The sequence below is a fragment of the Balaenoptera ricei genome, chromosome 4 (assembly GCF_028023285.1).
Source record: "Balaenoptera ricei isolate mBalRic1 chromosome 4, mBalRic1.hap2, whole genome shotgun sequence".
Classification (NCBI taxonomy): Eukaryota; Metazoa; Chordata; class Mammalia; order Artiodactyla; family Balaenopteridae; genus Balaenoptera; species Balaenoptera ricei.
Window position 1 is genome coordinate 75,028,387 of NC_082642.1, and position 22,648 is coordinate 75,051,034.

Here is a 22,648-nt window from a genome sequence, read left to right on the forward strand (position 1 = left end):
TGACTATTTTCTTTCCCATGTTAGGGAAGTTTTCAACTATAATCTCTTCAAATATTTTCTCAGACCCTTTCTTTTCCTCTTCTTCTTGTGGGACCCCTATAATTCGAATGTTGGTGCATTTAATGGTGTCCCAGAGGTCTCTGAGACTGTCCTCAATTCTTTTCATTCTTTTTTTCTTTATTCTGCTCCCTGGCATTTATTTCCACCATTTTATCTTCCAGGTCACTTATCCATTCTTCTGCCTCAGTTATTCTGCTATTGTTTCCTTCTAGAGTATTTTTCATTTCAGTAATTGTGTTGTTTGTCACTGTTTGTTTGCTCTTTAGTTCTTCTAGATCCTTGTTAAATGTTTCTTGTATTTTCTCCATTCTGTTTCCGAGATTTTGGATAATCTTTACTATCATTACTCTGAATTCTTTTTCAGGTAGGTTGCCTATTTCATCTTCATTTATTTGGTCTTATAGGTTTTTACCTTGCTCCTTTGTCTTTCCAGAACAGGAAAGCCAGTGCCTCTCCTTGCAAGGCATGCAGAAATATGAGAAACCTTTGGAGATATTGTCTCCTAAGATTTTGATTCTTAAATCTGCTGGTTACTTTTTTCCTTCTATTCCAGTAAATTTATATTTTTAAACTATTTTTAAACTTATTTAATAATAATACTAATAATGTTACTATATGCACAGCAACATGGAGAGTGACTTGTTTGCCTGCTACAACTTCATGAAAATAAGCCTTCCAATCATGGTGAAAAGAAATCTTCAACATACCAGGTTCCTACTCCTAAAGAAATTTGATGGTAAATTATATTAAGTATCAGAAGTTACAGCTTTGCTTATTTTTAAGTATTACTATTGTTTCATCAGAAAATATTTACTCATCCTTTATGTGATTTTAAAAGACAAGTCTTGTTGGCCTTCTAGCTTAAGATGGTAGACTGTGCACAAGCATCTCTCTCCTCCTTCCTAAAATGGAAAAGATTAAAAGAAAGAAAAAACAAAAAACCCACCACAGCTCTGGGAAAAGAAAGATAATTTTTTCACGAATTCATGAAAAATGGAAAACAAATGGGATATGATTGACAGGATGAAAAAAAATGGAGATTCAGAAGATTATGTAGAAATAAGAGCCATTTTTCAGCAAAGAAGTCTGGAGAAAATCCAAACTCAGTAATAAGAAATAAAAAGAGCAAGAGTGATCTCTGAGGCTACTGTCAAGGTAATTAATAAAAGGATTGCCTATAGAACATCTGGGCCACTCTCCTCAACCCCTCAAAGTACATAGAGATGTTGGCAGGAATTATTTATGCTCCAATGATAACCCTCAAAATTACCAGAGTTCCTAACATTGTATGTTGAAGCTGGAGAGAAAAGCAAAAAAGAGCATGAAGTAATTCCAGGCCTCCACAGTAGTGGAGGTTAATAAAAAAGAAAGGCAATGCCAGCCAGGAATGAAAGCTTTCATTGCCCAAAATAAACCCCTTATGCTCCTTACAGGACAGACTAGCCCAGGGCTTACAGTCAGCCCTCCCAGTTAGGGGAGAGACCTGTTAGAAAAAGCAATCTACCTAATTGCAGAAGAAACCCATACCAGCTAGCTATACCAATCATCATGATTATTAATTAAGCATTTGTTAATAAATATAACAGAGAGCCAAAGATTGTCAGCATTTATGAAAAGCTAACAGTATGAATGAAAAGAACAAAATGACCAAAGACAGAACAGACCCTAGGAGAAACAAAGATAATGTATGGGATAGAAAAAAACCTTCAAAGTATTCTAATTAGTATCTTCTAAAACATGAAAGGATATTGCATCCAAAAATGCCCATAAAACAAGAATGGGCTGCTCTGAAAAGAAAGAACCAATGAAAGAATAAGAGTTCTCTCAAATAATCTCCACTTTTTAATTTAAAAGTAGTAAAGAATACTGGGCACAGTGGGTACATGACTGTAGTGACAGCCACTCAGGAGGCTAAGGCAGGAGGATCTCTTGAGCCCACGAGCTCTGGGCTGTAGTGCGCTAGGCCAGTTGGGTGTCCACACTAAGTTGGGCCTCAACATGGTGACCTCCCGGGAGAGGGGGACCACCAGGTTGCCTAAGGAAGGGTGAACCGGCCCAGGTTGGAAACAAAGCAGGTCAAAAGACTGAATCAATGATATAGAGAGAGGAGAAAGACAGAGGGGCAGGGAATGGGGAGAAGACAGAAAGGATGGTAATGGGGAGAGAGAGAATATCTTAAAAAGTGGAATAAAAAGAATAAAAAATTAAAATCAGAGAAAAGTTAAGAAATCTGGAAGACTAAGCATCCACTAAAAATGAGCAACAGATGGGGAGAGTGGTGTGAGAAAAAAAGATTGAAAAACTAACAGAAAAATATTTTCCTGATATGAAGAAAGACTTGAATGAAATAATTGAAGGAGCTCACCAAGGGTCAAACAAGAAAAATGCAAAAGGATAAAACACCCAGATGCACACATGAAAGTTCTGAAATCCCCCAAATAAAAACATTGTCCCAAAGCTTCCAGAAAGAAAACAAAAACCAGGTTCCCTATCTGGAACCAGACCTCTCATAAACAACACTTTAATCTGGAAGAATATGAAACGCTTTCAAACTTCGACTGTAATTCAAATATGGGGAAGAATAAATATGTTTTAAACATACAAGGACTCGAAAATTTCAGAAAACATCAGTTCTTGAGAAAAAGTTTCAAAACATATTCCAGAGAAATGAAATGAGAATCCAAGGAAGTAGAATAACAAAAGATACATGAAAGAATATTAAACCAAGAAACAAGTAAAACACATAGCTAGGTTGAAATTATTGCTGGCAATTGGCTGTACAGTTTAATGTACAAGTTATAAGAAAGGAGTTCTTTTCAAAGTAGAGACATAATATTAAAAACAAATAACAACCCAAAACTATAATCTGTGATTTCAATAATAAATGAAAGATGGAGAAAGGAAATACAGCAGTAAAACATGCTAAAAGTCATAACTATTTTAGGAAGGAAAAAATAATAGTAACTAATCTTCAGTATTCAGAGAGATAGGAAGATTAGAATTTCTTTTGAATTTAAAAATAAACAAAATAATTTAAATTAGAATATACATACTACAAACAAAGAGGAAAAAAGGGAAAAAATTCAGTAAAACCAATGAAAGAACAGACAAAGAGAATACCTACCATATGATCCAGCTATTCCACTTCTAGGTATCTACTCAAGAGAAAAGAAAGCATATGTCCATACCAAGAACACATATGTTTATAGCAGCTTTATCTGTAATAGCCCCAAACTGGAAACAACTGAAATATTCATCAACAGGTAAATATATATATAAATTGGGGTAGACACATACAATGGAATAGTACCACTTAGAGATAAAAAGCCAAGGTCAGCAAACCTTCCTACACCTGCTACTTGTTTTTGTACAGCCCACGAGCAAAGAATGGCTTTTACATTTTTTAATGTAAAATGGTTGATAAATCAAGAGAAAGTTTCTATTTCATGAGATATGAAAATTCTATGAAATTCAAATTTCAGTGTCCACAAAGTGGAACACAGCCACACTCATTTATTTGCATATTGTCTAGGGCTGCTTACACTCCACAGTGGCAGAGTCAAGTTGTTGCAACAGAGACCGTATGGCCAGCAAAACCTATAATATTTACTATCTGGCCATTACAGAGAATTGTGTGGGATACAGCTAGGTAATACTTCAGGGAATTGCTTTAGCCTTCAAAGTTGAAATCTAATTAGCTAAGCATCTTATCTCAAGAAGTTAGGAAAAGAACATCAAAATAAATCCACAAAAATAGAAGAAAGAAATAGTAAATGTGAGAGCAGCAATTAATAAAATAGAAAATGAATTCGCAATAGAAAAAAATCAGCAAGAGTTTATTCTTTTCAAAGAGTAATAAAATTCATTAACTACTGGCAGGACTTATCCCACCCAGAAAAGAGAAGTCACAATAACCAATATCAGGAATGAAAAGCTATGAACACTGCAGCTATTAAACATATAATAAAATGATATTGTGAACAACTTTATGGAATAACTTTGAAAATTTAGATGAAATGGAAAATTTTTCCTAGGAAAAAATATATAACTTACTAAAACAGACTCAAGAAAAAAATACAAGATCTTCATTGTCCTATAACCAATAAATTGATTGAACCAACAGTTGAAAATCCTCCTCAGAAAACTCCAGATGTCCAATGGCTTTACTGGTGAGGTAGTTGAAAATTCAAGAAAGATATAATTCTGCTCTCTTACAAGCTTATCCAGAGTGTAGAAAAATAAGAAACACAAAGATCATTTTATAAAAGTAGATGTAACCTTAATAACCTGATAATTTGATGAGGGCAGGAGAGAAAAAGAGAATTATAAGCATAGATGCAAAAATTGTATAAAAATATTAGCAAACAAAATCTAGATACATACAAAATGTAATATGTAACAGACAGCTGTATTTATTGCAGGAATGTAAGTTTGTTTTAACTTTGAAAAAGCAATCAGTATATTCAATTATATTAACAGACTGAAGAAGCTACATCATATCAGTGAGTGCAAAAAAAGCATTTAATAGTCAACATTCACTCCTGATTAAACAAATTAAAACAACCTCTTAGCAAAGAATGAAAATAGATGGGAGCTCACTTAATATTATAAAGAGAATCTCAAAAAAACACTATAGTAAACTTGATACTTAAAACAATGAAAACTTTCCCCTTAAGATCAACCACCTGCAAGACAAGGGTACCTGCAATCGCCACTGCTATTCAGCTTTGAACTGGAGGTTAGATAACAAGGACAATACAATAAGAACAAGAAAAGTTATAAAGATTGAAAAGGAAGACACAAAACTGTTATTTGCAAATGATGTCAGTGAAATACCTAGAAAGTAGAATCTACAGATCAATTGTTAGAATTAATAAAAATTTAAGCAAGGCTGCTGTATATTTAATATACAGAAATCCAACTGCATTTCTATATACCAGCAACAAACTGAAAATGAAATGTTTTAAAAGGAGATAACATTGACAGTAACATTAAAAAAAAATAGCATGTATCCAGGAATAAATCTTATAAAAGATATGCGAAATCTCTAGGGGAAAATTGCTTCAATAAATGCAGCTGTCAGGTATCCATAAGGGAAAGCATGTTATTGGACCCTTACCACAAACCATACACAAAAATCAGTTCCAAGGGGATTAATGATCTTAAGGTAAAAGGATAAATCTAAAGAATGAGGAGTTAGCCTAAGGAAAGAGAGAGGGAAAAGCATAGATTTGTAGCTAAAATATGGCCTATGTATTATATTAAAAGTTTTTTCAAACAAATAAGAAAAAGATGGACATCCAAGGTGGAGGAGGGTGCAGTCAGTTCTTCTGACATTACTCTTAACGTTTTCAAAATTCGTGAGCAGGATTTTAAAACTCTAATTATTACCTTATATTTTGCCGTTCTTGATCAACACATCTTATTTGTGATGCAAGCATTTTTTTGTGAACCTTAATTTCTTCGGTCCGTTCTTCCATAGCAGTGTGTAATTGCTGTTTTCTTTCTTCCAGAGAAAGAACTTCTTTTGCCTTACTGTGAAGCATTTCTCGAATACGTTTAACCTCAAGTTTTAAAAGATTGTCTTCTATCATCAAATCCTATCAACATAACAAAATCATCAAATATTGAAATAATCATTTACATATCCAAACCAAAATACGTTTCCTTTTTATTGCTACAAAAGTCTAACTTGAAAATATAACTTTTTCTAATTTGACCATTGACCAAGATATTAATTAGGGTTAAATTTAGATTGCTCTGAGTCATGACTGATTTTCCTTTTATTTTTATTTTAAGGAAAGGGTTTATGGTTATTCCAAGTCTTTTATTATAATTCAATTTTAAATTCAAGTTTACTAAAAAAACAAAAAGAAGAAGTTATTCCTAAAATTGAAAGTTACAATGTCCAGCAAATATATGAAGCCCAATGGATGAGCATTTTTATATTCTAAACTAAATCTTACAAAATAATGTGTAAATACATTTTTATTTTAAAACAGTTCAGTCATGAGTAGAGTGCTGACACAAGAGCACACTAACAGATCAATTTGCAGAATAGAAAGCCCAGAAAAAACACTCCAGAATATAAGATTTTACTAATTCAAAACAAAGCTTGTTAGCTGGAGAAAAGATTAGATCCCCATATCTCATATGTACCAAAAATAAATGCCAGATGAATGAAAGAACTTAATGTAAGAGATTAAACCAGTGCAGCCACTAGAAATAGTAAATATTTGTTTGATTTTTAGTGTGATGAAAAAGTTTCTAAGCATAAAAATTATACAGGGAAAAACACTTAAACATATAATGTTAAAAAAAAAGTTTTTATGTCAAAAAAAACAATAGAAATTTAAAGACAATGGGACAAATATTTATGAGTTAATATTTATGAGTTAATATTTTAACATACGAAGATCTTTTGCCAAACATTTTAAAAATATAAACCACCTGGGGACTTCCCTGGTGGCGCAGTGGATAAGACTCCACGCTCCCAATGCAGGGGGCCCGGGTTCAATCCCTCGTCAGGGAACTAGATCCCACATGCATGCCACAACTAAGAGTTCACATGCCACAACTAAGGAGCCCACGAGCCACAACTAAGGAGCCTGCCTGCCGCCACTAAGACCCAGCACAACCAAATAAATAAATAAACATATAAACCTCCTAATGGAAATATGGACAAGAAAATGAACTAGAAATCCAAAAGAAAAATTATGGAACATAACAATATAAAAAAATGTTTAAACATTTTAATTGAAACATAAATATTTTAAATTTTATGTTTAAACATAAAATGTTTTAAAATGTCACCAATTTCTAAAGTACAGACTAAAAACAATGAGATACCATGTTTGCCCATCAAATTAACAATAATTTTATGAATTATATTATCCAGCCCTGGTGGTGGTGAGTAAAATAGAATGCTTACACACTGCTGGTAGGAGTATTAATTGAACCCTCTAGAAGGCAATTTGGCTTGAAAATAGTTTCAAGACACCAAAAATATTCATTCTTTTTGAACCATAATTATACAGCTAGAAATTTATCCTAAGGAGCTACATGAACAACTGTACAACGAAATATGTGCACAGTACATGATAGCACCATTTAGAATAGCCAAACACTAGAAACAAATACATATCCAAAAATAGGAGATGGTTAAATAAATTATGGTAACTTCATGCAATGGACTGTAGGAAGCCTTTAAAGATAATTAATGTTTAGGAGACATGTGCGATATACTTTTAAATTTTTGAATACAATATATAAAGCCAATTTTCTTTAAAAGACTGAAAGAACATAATATACTGTAACACTGTTTATCTTCTGTACAGTGATTATAGTGACTTATTTTCTTTATAATTTGGTATTTAAAATTTTTCTACAATTAGCATGAAAATATGTGGTTTTTAGTATTATATATACATATGATTTTATTGCACCTGTTTCAAAGCTTTGGCTTTATTAAGTTCTTTCTCTGATCTGTCATTGAAGAGGTTTAGTTCATTTACTTTGGTCATGAGGGACTGTTTTTCATCACGATTTTTACTATTTGACTTCTTGATAAAGTAAAGATCATTCTGTAAAGAGGAAAAAAAAGTACGTAAATACATATTTTAAATAACAATATTAAATACATACTACTAAACATGACTTACATTAAACTATATGCTCCATTAAATATTTATAATAATATAATATTATAAATCTCACTCTTCATGCTCTTATGTCTCTAATAGAATATACATGGATATTCACATAGAAGCATTTTCATTTTTATTATCTATTGATGTTTGGGTTCAGTTTGAGTTCAATAATTCTAGGAAATATTATGTAGGATTACAGTTCAAACTGAATTATTAGGTGGTTGCCATTTATGGGGAGAAATGGGAGGGTGGAGTTCAAGCTTTGGTTAAATACATGGTTCACCTTCTGGAGTTCATTATTTGATTCAACCCAAGTCTCAGAAGGTAAAAACATTAACAGTCTGAGAAAGCATAGGGTCTTGGTTAACTACAAGCTCTGGAATCAGACAGCCTTAATTATATATTAGCCATCCAACCCCAGTGGGCAGCATACTCTTCCTCAGTTTCCTCATTTCCAAAATGGAGATGATAACAATGCCTACCTACCTGGGTTGTTGTGAGGGTTAAAGAATTTACTGTCAAAGGATATGTGCAACAATGTTTGACACATGGAAATGTCTATTATTATTATTAGTATTACATATATAATCACATACTGCTGGAGAGAAAAACGCTAGATAAGATCTAATTCCACTGAATGAATAAATGGGTCATACATACTCAGAGATTAGTTTTCTAGCTTTATACCAGTTTGTATCCTCCCTCCCACTCAGAACAAGAACAAGGTTTGTTCCCTTTGTCCCCCTTAGTCCCTCTTAGGGGACATAAAGCAAAAAGTTTCTATTGCCAAGATCTGTCTCCCTTCTCTCTCTCTCTTCCTCTGTCCCTTCCTTCCTCCCTCCCCTGCCCTTCTCACTGCCTGTATTTCTCTGAACTATCAGGACTTAAGACTGAAGCAAGACATTAAGAATTTTTTTTCACATAAAGATGTGATTTCATAAAATTAACTTTTAGAATGAAATTTTTAATTTAAGGCAGTTTTCAACCAGAAGAAATTTGTCTCTACTATTCAAAATAAGAGATGGAGTGGCATGGGAAAGAGAATGCAGAATGACTTTACAATCTAATGCTACTATTGAGAAGAGAAAACCTTCATTAGAAGGTTAACTAGCTTTAATATCTTTAAAAATTCACTTGCATTTCTATTAATTTGTTTACCTCTCTGTCAAAACCAGCTGGGATAGGCATAAGTACTAACCTACTGCATAATGGACAGAGCCCCAGGGTAGCTAAAAGGGAGAATACTAGAACCATCCTCACACAGGAAAACAGACACAATTCAGGCTAGGGTCAAAAAACATGTCCAGATACAAATGTCACCCTCCTATTATTCTGTAGCACTAATATTCTCATATTCTATGTAATTAAAACAATACCATTTATTGAGTACCTACTAAAAGCACTGTGTTAAGACATACATTGCTTCTAATTCTCCCAAATGCCCTTAAATAATATTAAATATTGTTTTCCATTTTAAAATGAGTAAACTAGGACTCAGAAAAGTTAAAATAGCAGTTAGTGGTGTAACCTTGACATTCAAAACCGGTTCTGCTCTTTTCCACTAAACCAAGGAAACAGTCTTTTAAAAATTTAATCAGGCTACAAACCACTCCAAACCAATATTTTGTCATGTTAATTTTTGTTCCCCCTAATTTAAAAAAGTAGTAGCTCCCTTTCACCTTTGTAGCCCTTAAGGAATTCAGGGCAATTCTTCTTAAAACCACTAGAGGACACTCATCACTAGCCTTTCCAGCTGTTTAACATTTAAAACCTTTGGAGTTCTCCCCGTATTCAGGTCCACGTTTTCACTCCTTCACTCTTACTTCCCAGTTAAACTTTAACATAGGTTTTATATTACATAGGTTCCCCTAACACAGGTTTTATATTACCATAAACATTAAAGTACCTAAAGATGAAGAACATTTTTACCATATTAACAAAATTGAGTCATCTGAAATATGTAACTAAGTAGATATTTGAATAACAATAGATGACCCATAAAAGAGCAGCTTCTTTTAGATGCCACTTCAGAGATAAAAAGCAATCAAGTTATTATGGCAGATATATAATAGAAAACTGGAATTTATCAATTTTTTAAATCATGTACTATTTAAGACTATTTTTAAGTCACATGGACCACGGATCAAGTCCTAGCTGTAATCATGGACAAGTTACTTAATCTGTAAAACAAGTATTAATATCTTCATCACAAGACATTTATAAGGATTAAATGAAATAAAATACTAAAGGCATATACTTAGCATACAGTAAATGCATAATCAATGGTAATGTTACATTCTCATAGTCGGTATAGAAATATAAGCATTAGCTCATACATTTGTTATATATATGGGTAGCTTGGCAATTATCCTATCCAAAGTCAAGTCTTAGGAACATGTTGACTTAAAACAAAATGATGACTAGGATATTTGAAGCATAAAAAGTATTTTAGCTAAGTTACATGAAGCTTCTTGATCTGTGTTTCCAAAAGGTTAAATGTAGATTTTTTCTCTTCCAATGTCTTTTGAAGTTCAACAGTTTTTGCTTCAAGGGTTTGTTTTTCTTCTGAGTTAATTTCTCCCTTTAACCGTGACATTCGGCGTTCCACTTGTTGAATGTAGAAATCCTGTTACAGGTTTTAAAGATAAGTTAGTAAGGAGAAACAGTTAAAACCATTTCTATAAATGCAAAAACACTGTAAATACTTTCTTATGAATTTGGCCTGATGTCACCATTTACTAAAGTCACTTTCACCCTTCAGTGATTTATATAGGATGAAATCTTTCTTACTGTAAGGGGAGAAAGAGCAAACTATTCTTCAACAACCAGAGTACGTGATAGTAACACAGAACTAATCTTCTGAAAATATAATAAAGCAGCTAGGTGGTCATTTATCATACTCCCATGATGGAACATCAGTAAATCCACTGGATTTACATGGACATGGATTTTTTGAGGGTGCATTTTCTAAGGAGTACAAAAAAAGAGTCACAAATTGTTAGCCATGAAAGTCTCAAATATGATGAACTTCTAAAGAATTATTTTGAAAATTATACTTTAGCATCTGTAATTTTGAGAAACTAAGAACATACTAGATGGGGAAATTAAGATGTAGAGAGGGAGGACATTAAGAAATTAACATGAGACAGAATATATAAATAGAACAAAAAAGGAAAAAATTTAAAAATATATTTTCGGGGCTTCCCTGGTGGCGCAGTGGTTGAGAATCTGCCTGCCAATGCAGGGGACACGGGTTCGAGCCCTGGTCTGGGAAGATCCCGCATGCCGCGGAGCAACTGGGCCCGTGAGCCACAATTACTGAGCCTGCGCGTCTGGAGCCTGTGCTCCGCAACAGGAGAGGCTGCGACGGTGAGAGGCCCGCGCACCGTGATGAGGAGTGGCCCCCGCTCGCCGCAACTGGAGATAGCCCTCGCACAGAAACGAAGATCCAACACAGCCATAAATAAATAAATAAATACATTAAAAAAAAATATATATATATATATATATTTTTTTTCGTCCAGGGGTGGGGGTGGGGATGGGGATGCCGATGTTTGCACAACATACAGTCTTAGGGGTTTGGGGGGTTTTTTTGTTTGTCTGTTTGGTCACGCTGTGTGGCATGCAGGATCTTAGTGCCCTGACCAGGGATTGAACCTGGACCTCCTGCAGTGGAAGCGTGGAGTCTTAACCGTTGGACTGACAGGGAATTCCCAACATACAGTTTTTCTAGGTTTCAGACATCCCATTCCTTGTTTTGTTTTACTCCAGGTCCATTTGCTCCAGGTTCCTTTAAAGCATGGTCTCCCTCACTAGAGCTGTCGATCCTCTTCTCCGTTTATTTCAGATCAAGAAAAAAATAGCTTTTAAGGCCCCCTCACCTTTCACTGACCTAACATGATATCCCATCTTCAGCATCTGTCTATCCCCCCACCCCAAGAGTTCTTAGAAATCTTTGTTTTCTTAGGATACTGCAGTATCTTGACCATCACAAATATAACAAATCAATATGAAGACATTCATAAGAGTAACATCTACCTGACTGTACATAATTTCTTGCTGCTGTAAGGTTTCAAAGTCCAGTTTATGTAACTGATGGTTGAGGTGCTTTAGAGAAGAACGGGTTCCTTCAATTTCAGATACAACAGCTTTTTCTTTCATTGTCTCAGTCTGTAATTCCTGAACTTTCTTAAATAGCACATCCTTCACTATGTTCAACTGAACTTCTACTTCCTGATAATAAGAATAACAATGATTAATGAAATATAATACCTTGTAATGTTTTATTGCATGAATATTATAATTGGGGGGTCATAAATGAACCCTCATTTTAGCCCTTAAGAATATAAAGCCCTTCCCACAGTTTCAACAAATCCCCAACATTGCTTGTAGTCTACTCTAGTCTAGTAGACTAGATAGTAGTTTTCTATTCCTGTGTCATGACCTTGATCTGTCATCTTAATTCTATCCTATGTCACCTTAGCCTTAGAACTTGACCATTCCACTGGTTTCCTTAGAACATAAAATATACTGAAGACACACAGCTTCTAAGCTCATAAAGTTTACTAAAGTCTTGAGAGTGTTAAGGGAAGAAATCTCCCACCTTCTTTTTGGCACTATCCAGTGGTGAGCAGATAAATGTTTAACCATCAGCTTTCTAGTAGATGGGAGGTTACGGGGAAGAGGCTGATTTCTATGATTATTTTATTCCCACTATGGCCAATTTCAAGCTACTAACATGATTCCTCTAAATGCAGAGCTAGGAAGAGATATGCCATAGCAGACCATTATGCAGTATATCTACTAGACGGATATAACAGATGTTAATAGTCTTAAGTAACCTTAAAAGCATAGATAACAGTAAAATGCAGTAAAATAATTTGGAAGTGATATGTGCTGAGTACATATTACTTTTATTTTTAATATAATTTATTTAATTGTAAGTCTATATAATTTGATTTTTAATAGTAGCTATGTTTAGCAGCTGACGTAAGAAATTCCAGAAAATTTAACTATCAGCTCTTGTGAGCTGGTGAGCGCTGGCCCCAACACACTACTGGCACTATCACTATCCCTTACTCACACCTTGCCTGCAGTTGACTTCCCTACATGTGCAGCCCTCTAGGAAATAGAAACCAGTACCCCATTCCCACTTCTCCTTTCTCAGGAGGCAGGTCCGTCTTGATCTCACAGTGTCACATCAATGTATTCTAGGTTTCAAACAGATCTCCCATGCCAAGATCTATTGAAAGCTCTCATTTTAAAATGTTGAAATAATTTCCCTCTGTGCTCTTATACCCAGATAAGCATATTTCCCTTTGGCATCCAATGAACCTCAATATGAAACAAAAGAAGTCTGACTGGCACATTTAAATTTTCACAAATCAAGAAATATAATCTGATATAACCTTATAAAATACATTATTTTTCATATAATAGACAATTTTCACTGGGTTTAAGACCTTCTGAGACTGCTTGGCAGAGTTTTAAAGTCAGTGCTTGGTGGTGAATAACACAGCAAAATATATAGAGTTGAGATTTTTTTCAAACGAACAAAAAACCCCAATAACTACAAAAACCAAGATTATGAACCCAGCCCTGCTACAGCACAATCAGTACACATGCTGCCAATCTTACTGTTTTCTAATTCAGCTAATTTCTTTAAAAATATCACTAGTTTTTAATTATGTCTTCAGAAGGTGTATTTCATATAAACTTCACAGTCTTTACAGACTTCTAATAAGTTCTAATACTACCTCGTTCCATGTACTACAGAAAATCATGCTCTTAGGGGGAAAAAAACCCACAACTTTTTTTTTTAAATAATGTTGTATGATTTGGACTCAAATGCCACTCAAGTCAAGATTGTTGCATGACTTCACTACTCAGGAATTTTAAACATACAACAGCACACTGAGGAAGCTGGATTCTATCCAAATATAAATGAAACCATGCTTGATATAAGCCTCAGCAAATGGGGTATTTTACCACCACCTTCAGCTACCCCTCCTCTTCCCCCATCAAAAAAAAGAGTAAAAGCAGAAAGTAGTGCCTACAGTGATAGGTCACACAAATCATTTTGAAGTTTTCAAAGAGGGAACGGTGAACCAGCCTTTTCCAGTTCCTCAAAAATCGGCTTTAATTCTACCAGAATGCCAAAGAGGTTAAGGTAGAAGGGGTATGCCAGTGAAGTTAGTAAAAGTGTTAGCATTTAAAAGCCTGTTTACCAATAAATGGTGCCAGACTGGAAGAGGTTAAAGAGACAGCAGATGATGAAGAAATACATGCAATGAACGTAGACCACTGGGGGGAACTTGATCACAAACAAACAAAAAAGATGATAATCAGGTGGAAATAAGTTGTAAAACACGGGCATTTTTCAAGATGCATTTGCAATATAAGAACATATATACAGGGACTTCCCTGGTGGCGCAGTGGTTAAGAATCCACCTGCCAGTGCAGGGACACATGGGTTTGATCCCTGGTCCGGGAAGATCCCACATGCTGTGGAGCAACTAAGCCTGTGCACCACAACTACTGAGCCTGTGCTCTAGAGCCCGCGAGCCACAACTACTGCAGCCCGTGTGCCTAGAGCCCGTGCTCCACAGCAAGAGAAGCCACTGCAATCAGAAACCCGAGCACCGCAACGAAGAGTAGCCCCTGCTCGCAGCAACTAGAGAAAGCCCGCGTGCAGCAACAAAGACCCAATGCAGCCAAAAAAAAAAAAACAAAAACATGTATATGAATGGCAAACAGGGACAGGGACACAGTAGGCATTGAGAAGACATGGAATTTAAGATAGAAGGGCTATATCTTTAAAAGAAGACAAAGTTAAATGCTGAAAGTGAAGCAAGTGGAGAATTAGGAGCTGAAGATAAAAAGAGGTCCAACAACTCAACAATCTAATTACAAATGCAATCACCCCAGAAATCAGAGCCTCTTAGAAGACCTCCTTCCTCTGATCTCAAGAGTCTAATTTATTCACTATTGCTAAATTTGCTGTGATTTTTTTTTTTAATTTATTTATTTTTGGCTGCGTTGGGTCTTCTTTGTAGTGCACAGGCTTCTCATTGCAGTGGCTTCTCTTGCTGCAGAGCACCGGCTCTAGGTACGCAAGCTTCAGTAGTTGTGGCTCATGGGCTCTAGAGTGCAGGCTCAGTAGTTGTGGCGCACGGGCTTAGCTGCTCCACGGCACGTGGGATTTTCCCGGACCAGGGCTCGAACCCGTGTCCCCTGAATTGGTAGGCGGATTCTTAACCGCTGTGCCACCAGGGAAGCCCTGCTGTGATTTTTTTTAAAAAACCGAAACTAAACTTACTTTCGCACCTCTTTCTTCTTCCCTTAGCATGTCTTCCAAGTTGGTAGCTTTCTCCTCTACAGATGTAGTTTTCTCAGTTATCTGCTTTAATTTTTTTCTTACAATCTGATTATGATTTTTAATTTTGTGTAACCTATAGAGAATTTATAAGGAAAAAATAGAAAACATGTCTAAAAGATATTTAATGCAAACAAATAAGGAACAGTTTATCCTAAGATTTCTTCATATAACTTGAAAGTTTCTTTTGCCATAAATCTTTTTATTACCAATGTGTATTTAATAAACCATAAAAATATTGCTCCTAAGCCTTTGTACTGAAAAACCCAGGAAAATTTTTTTAAGTTTAATAATTTAGTAGTTATAATTTTACAGTTATTTAACCAAAAAATCAAATATTCAATAATTTTTCTAGAAATAGTCAAAAACTATAAACATATTTAAATACCTTTTTTCTTACCTTGTTGTTTCTTCATTAATGTCCTTCTTTATTTTGGAAATATTTTTCCTCAGAGCTTCTAAATCACTGGAACTTCTATTCACAGTGGCTTTTAAAGAATCCAGCTATTTATTAGTTAACAGAGAGAAATTATATATTTACTCTATATCTTATAAATTAATATCATTTCTGAGAAGTTCTACTATGAACACATTAATTTCTAACCTACATCACAACCACAAACATAATAACCATGTTGCTGTAATACATACTTAACAATTTTTCTTTTTGATCTGATATTAAATTTTAAATAACTTGCAAATCCTGGCATATTATAGAGACCTACATATATGAGTTAAAAGTGCATAGAACAAAAGCTTCACAACATTGTATTTGGCAATGATTTCTTCGATGTGACACCAGAGGCACAGGCAACAAAAGAAAAAGTAGACAAATTGGACTTCGTTAAATTAAAAACTTTTGTACAACAAAAACAATAACAACAGAGCAAAACGGCAACCCAAAGAATGGGAGAAAATATTTGCAAATTATATATCTGATAAGGGATTAATATCCAGAATATATAGAGAACTTCTAAAACTCAACAACAACAACAACAAAAACACAGCCTGACTCAAAAATGGGCAAAGACCTTGAATAGATATTTCTCTAAAGAAGAGATGCAAAAGGCAAATAGCACATGAAAAGACATTCAACATCATTAATCATTAGGGAAATGCAAATCAAAACTACAGTGAAATACTACCTCACACCAATTAATATAGCTACTATCAAAAAACCCCAAAATAACAAGTATGGACAAGGACGTGGAGAAATTGGAACCCTTGTGCACTGTTAGTGGGAATGTAAAATGGTACAGCCACTGTGGAAAACAGTATGGCAGTTCCTCAAGTAATTAAAAATATAATTACAATATGATCAGCAATTCTGAAATAATTGTTCCCCCATGTTCACAGCAGCATTATTCATAATAGCTAAAACATGGAAGCAACCCAAGGCCATTGACAGATGAATGGATAAGCAAAATGTGGTATATACACACAATAGAATACTATTCAGCCTTAAAAAGGAACAAAATTTTGACATATACTATAACAGGGATGACCCTTGAGGACATTATGCTAAGTAAAATAAGTGAAATAGGCCAGTCACAAAAAGACAAATACTTTATGATTGCATTTATATGAGGCACTTAGAGTAGTCAAAATCACAGAGACAGAATGTAGAATGGTGGTTTCCAGGGGCTGGGAGGAAAGGGAAATGGGAAATTATTGTTTAATGGGTACAGAGTTTCAGCTTTACAAGAAAAGAGTTATGAAGATGGGTGATGGTGATGGTTGTAAAACATTAGGAATGTATTTAATACCACTGTATACCTGAAAACAGTTAAGATGGTAAATGTGTGTTATATTATATGTATTTCACCACAATAAAAAAATTTTGAGGAAAAAAAAAGAAGTACTCTTATATGCTACAGCTTGTATGAACCTTGAAAGCATTATGTAAGTAAAAGAATCATGACACAAAATGCACCATATTGTATGATGTTCAAAATAGGCAAATCATAGAGACAGAAAGTAGATCAGGAGTTGCCAGGGCCTGGTAGGAGGGGAGAAAGGAAAGTGATTGCTAATGGGTATGGGATTTCTTTTTGTAAGACAAAAATATTCTAAAATTAGATAGTGGTAATGGTTTCACAACTCTGTGAAATACTAAAAACCATTGAATTGTACACTTCAAAAGGGTGTATTTGATACGTGAATTTTATTTCAATAAGCAAATGATAAATGAATGAATACCTGCATTCTTTTCTGCAATTGGTTTAAACTTTAAAAATTTTGACAATGAGCTATTAGCAGTGACATTTAATTTATGCAAGAAATTCACTTATTTTACTTTTTCAAGATCTTAATTATTCTCTTCAGACAGAAAAAAAATCTTTCCTTCTTTATCAAGAATATAAAGTATAACAACTTATAGAATAAAATGCTCTGCAATATTCCAATTTCCCACCCAAATAGCAGTAACTTCAGATAACATGGCCTCAAGGCACAAATTTCATAAAGATCACTTTATTGCTAACTAAGGGGATTGCTAACTCTCCCTATGGAATAATCTAGTTGGCATGTATGCTCAAAAAAAGAAAAGAACAAAGCAGGAGAATTTTATTCTCTCTTAGTCTGTTTAAAGACATTATACCACTACATTGTCCCACTACCACACTGAAATATTTTCCCTTAACAAGGTAAGAAACTGAACTTCAGCAGGTAGTTCCACCTAGAATTTGAGAGTTAAAACCACCATACAGGGGCTTCCCTGGTGGCGCAGTGGTTGAGAATCTGCCTGCCAATGCAGGGGACGCAGGTTCGGGCCCTGGTCTGGGAGGATCCCACGTGCCGCGGAGCAACTAGGCCCGTGAGCCACAATTACTGAGCCTGCGCACATGGAGCCTGTGCTCGGCAACAAGAGGGGCCGCGATAGTGAGAGGCCCGCGCACTGCGATGAAGAGTGGCCCCCGCACCGCGATGAAGAGTGGCCCCCGCTTGCCACAACTGGAGAAAGCCCTCGCACAGAAACGAAGACCCAACAAAGCCATGCATACATACATACATACATAAATAAAAAGAATGTAAGCAGACAAGAATAGCATTAAAAAAATTAAAAAAAAAAAAAACAAACAAAAAAAAACCACCATACACATGTAGCACTGGAAGGACACTTCAAGTTATCACCGATGTCAATAATTCATCTTCACATTTGCTCATTTGTCGGTTATCTTATAATTATGATTTCCAGCCTAGACCCTTCAGAAGCCTTTTGCCTTGGGTCACTTACAGAACACCATGTGTGACAGTCAAGTTGGGCACTGCACAACTCCAGGGGGAGCCCTTCACACCACCTGTGATATGAATGACAGCCCCCTGTTGCCTTCATCCAAGCAAGGTCTCATTAGAGTATCCTAAAAGTGCCACAACATGAAGGGATGTAACAAAAAGAACTAGAAGGCAGTTTCTTAATCAAAGGAAAGGCTTTATGCTTATTTGTATAGTAATTTGTTATAAACACACAAACCAGTCTTTTTAGTTGACATACCTCATCCTTCAGCTGAATTCGATTAGTTTCATGACATTGATATTCCGTTCTACATTTTAAAACTTTACGATCAGCAACAGAAATTTTTTTCTCATACTCTGTGTTATTCCCAATCTCACTTTCCAAAAACTTGATCTTTTCCTTAACCAAATTTTCTTTTTCTCTTATTTCCTGCTTTATCTTTGCTAATGCCTAGGATTTAAAATACATGTTAAATATATATTTAATATAACAAACAAAACTAAAACTAAAAGGAATTTAGTTTTTCTATAGCATTTGTTTTACCAAAACTTAAGAAAATGTTTTTTAAAGAGAGACTAATTTATATGAATAAAATAAAATATTAATATGCCACACACTAATATCTATAAGCTCATTTTTTAAAGATCTCTGTATTTTATTTCATCCATCTGGTACTTTGCTAAAGGGATGAGAAAAATGTCAATCTTTCCTCAACAAAAGGTGACATGTAAAAAAATATAACAGTATTGAATAGTTTTCACACAGAAAGTTGGATTTCAATGAAATTTTCCAAGTATTTCACAAGACCAGTTTTTTTCATTTTTTGAGAATATTATTTTTGTTATTGGTTTCAGTAGGAATGTCTTCACGCAGGCTTTTTGCTAGTCTTGGGGATACAAAATAACTAGAATATACAACGTAGTGACTGAGGTATGGACAAAGTATTAATACTATGGGAGCAAAGAGATAATGAAGTCTACCCAAGAGAAATCATTAAAAGGCTTTACCTAAGAGCCTTCATTTGAATTGGGCCTAAAAAGATAAATGGGGATGCATAAATACTCTAACATGGTTAAGGTGCAGGGTGGGAGGGCGGGGATGGAATGGGGACATAATAGGAAAGGGTGGAGGCAGATGATAGGGATTAGGCTGGAAAGGTAGAGGTTAAGGCCAAATGGTGAAGAATTCAATTTTTCAATTGCCATGTTAAAAAGGGTCAGCTTTTAAGCAACATGGAATAAAGATTTTAGAGCTGGGGAGTAAAAAGATCATATGTGGTTTTTACGGGTGATTCTGATGGCAATATGTTAACTGAATTGGAGGGAGAAGCAAAATTTACCCTAAAATATATTTCTTCCAAGTTTTCTGGAATAGGGTCCCATCAAACAACTAATCCCAGGAGATTGGGTCAGGGGAGAGTATGTGTTCTAAAATCAGTAAGTTTTAGAAATGCTGCATGTAATATTGTACATATTAGCATATTAAATCAATATATATCTGAGATTCACTGCATTTTAAAAAACATTTTAAATTTGTTTAATCTAGTATTCCCATCTATATAACAATTAATATTCTATAATTGTAACATTCCATATATCTACTATGTTCATTCAACCTTAGGAGGTCAAAACTTCCTAAGTTTATATGTGTCAAATGATTATTCTAGAATTTCTTGCCTTATATTAATTTTTCTACCACTTAATCAGATGCTTTACTTCCTACTTCAGCGTTCACATTTTTTAACACGGCAATTTATTCACAGTTAAGTTTTCATACAGGTGATGCCACAGAAATTAGAAATACCACAAATTGAGAGCCAGTTGTTAAACCCTTAGAAGCATCCCAGTACCTATGGAATCACTTCTTGTTTCCCTCCCTAGTCTTTTTCAATACATACAGCCAGGAAATGTCACCCCATAAATAAGGAACCACTGAGGATATGACCAGAGAGCTACAAGCTGTGGATTCTGCCAAATCAGCAGGCTGAGTCAATTTAGCTGCAGGGTTGTATGACAATTTGATTATGGACCTGCAGTCTTAGATCTGACACATTTAATTTACACAGAGGAAGCAGTCAGGACTTGATGTTTGAAAGTAGTATGAAGCCAAGAAAGAGAAACCAACATCAGCATTAAGAAATAAGAGGAACTCATAGTTAAGATTGGGTCTCCCAAGTCCCTCCTTAGGGAGGCATAGGCCATTTTGTTGACAAAATGTTGATTACTTACAGAAGTTTAAAATAAAGAAATCACATTTTACATATAAGTTACATATAACAAGTAAACCACATCCAGATATCAGAGTTCCAAACTCCCAGTGACCTGAGCTGCTTGCTAATGCCTTTCCATGGAGTATATTCAGAATGGAAGTTCGCCCATTTTCTCATCTGCCTTCTTTCCTCCTCAATTCTTTCTCCTTCCCAACTTTCCGTCATCTTCCCATTTTCACTCACCACTATTTTACCCCTTAATGATTTCCCAAAAAAGTTCTCCTAAATTACCTCTGAAAGTAGCAAAAGATAACACTAGGTCTGTGTTTAATCAGTGTGGTGTTCCTCCACTTTTGAGCTTTCACCCCATCATGGGTACCTCAGTTTCAAAAGGGAAAATTTATTGCAGTCCTTCTTTCTTGGCTATCCATGAGGCTCCTTTCCCTACACCTTTGATTAGCACACAAATAGCACACATGTTAAATCCAAGGCACCTTGGACAACCATGTATAAGTCAGGGCATTGGTTTTACTGCAATAACATTATCTGTTGATCTTCTCTTGTCCCACATTTCAGAGATGTCAGGATCCAGTCTTCAGCATTATATACCATAAGTAAATAATTTTCATAAAATCTCATTTCTAAATGGATACAGGGTCAGCTTTGAAAAACATTTACCAAAACTACTGAATCCTGCTACAAAAGTGACTTTCAAATAACAGTGCGATTTACATTTGAAATGAATGAGTTAAATACAAAAGAGATAAATACAGCTGAATGTTGCAAGGACCAAACAACTACTTTACCAAGGCACAGTTATCGATGTCTCGATCTCTCTTCTGCATCTGTTCTATTGTGTTCTCCCACTGTTGAATGAGTTCTTGCCTTTCATTATGAATCTTACGAAAATCTTGGGCTGCTTTATCCAATTCTAACTGTCAAATGAAGACCAAATAATATTTCTGTGAATTTAAGTGCTTTTTAAACATCACTTTGACAATTAAGAAGTAAAAATCTTTACTAAACCAACCTGTGCACTTAGAGTCTCTGCAAGTTCATTGTCAAGTACCTTTCTTCTCTGATTACATTCCACTGTCAGTCTTTCTAATTGCAGGGTCAGTGCCTATGATGTAAGTACATGCAAAAATATTCATAATTATCATTTTATTAACATAAAAGCTGTTAGCCTATCTCACATTAAGTATTATTATATTATACATATTTATTTGACATCTAAAATAACTACAAAATAATATATATATTCTTTATTTTCTAGCCCCATAGTGCTGCAATGATAACCCAATTGTTTCTAAAAAGACTTTTAATACTTTTTAAAGTAAGTTAGAAAAAAGGTTAAACAATAATTTGCCATTTAAAATTATTTTAACTAATGCATGTGGTATTAATCTATTAGAAAATAGCATGTTTCATGATACTAAAATATTACCAGATTTAATTACAAGTAGATCTTTAAGTAACGGTTATAATAATATATTAAATAATCAATAGCACTATAGTCTCAAATCAGCAAAAACTATCTGTAACATTCAAACTATTACACAAAAGAAGTTAAAATACTTATACATAGTTCTACTACAAAAACTTTCTTTTCTGAAATGCTTTTGAGAAACCTTCTCAATCAGGATTCTTAACCGGGAGTCCAGAGATCCCTAAATGGTCAAAGGGCTTCAGAGGATCTGTAAAACTTGCAGCAAAATTTTGTGGATATTTGAGTACAGTCATTTTTCTAGAGACAGGATAATTGGCTTTATTAGACCCAAAATGTTTAAGAACTACTTTAAAATTAGAAGTCCAGGACATATATACACTACCAAATGTAAAATAGATAGCTAGTGGGAAGCAGCCGCATAGCACAGGGAGATCAGCTCTGGTGCTTTGTGACCACCTAGAGGGGTGGGATGGGGAGGGTGGGAGGGAGGGAGATGCAAGAGGGAAGAGATATGGGAACATATTGTATATGTATAACTGATTAACTTTGTTATAAAGCAGAAGCTAACACACCATTGTAAGGCAATTATACTTCAATAAAGATGTTTAAAAAAAAAAAAAAAGTCCAATTTAGATAAAATGGTTGATATATTACAGATTCAGAGAAAATC

General features: G+C 34.7%; 1 protein-coding gene across 1 annotated transcript in view; it reads right to left on the bottom strand.

Moving 5' to 3' along the window:
* The window catches only part of CCDC39 (coiled-coil domain containing 39), a 46,668-nt gene that overhangs the window by 14,640 nt on the left and 9,380 nt on the right, over positions 1 to 22,648 (bottom strand). Inside the window, 9 exon segments of the mRNA XM_059920577.1 lie at positions 5,452 to 5,660; positions 7,506 to 7,643; positions 10,171 to 10,335; positions 11,748 to 11,942; positions 15,028 to 15,160; positions 15,485 to 15,588; positions 18,578 to 18,769; positions 21,335 to 21,463; positions 21,559 to 21,651. Of these exon segments, the coding sequence (XP_059776560.1) occupies positions 5,452 to 5,660; positions 7,506 to 7,643; positions 10,171 to 10,335; positions 11,748 to 11,942; positions 15,028 to 15,160; positions 15,485 to 15,588; positions 18,578 to 18,769; positions 21,335 to 21,463; positions 21,559 to 21,651 (1,358 nt within the window).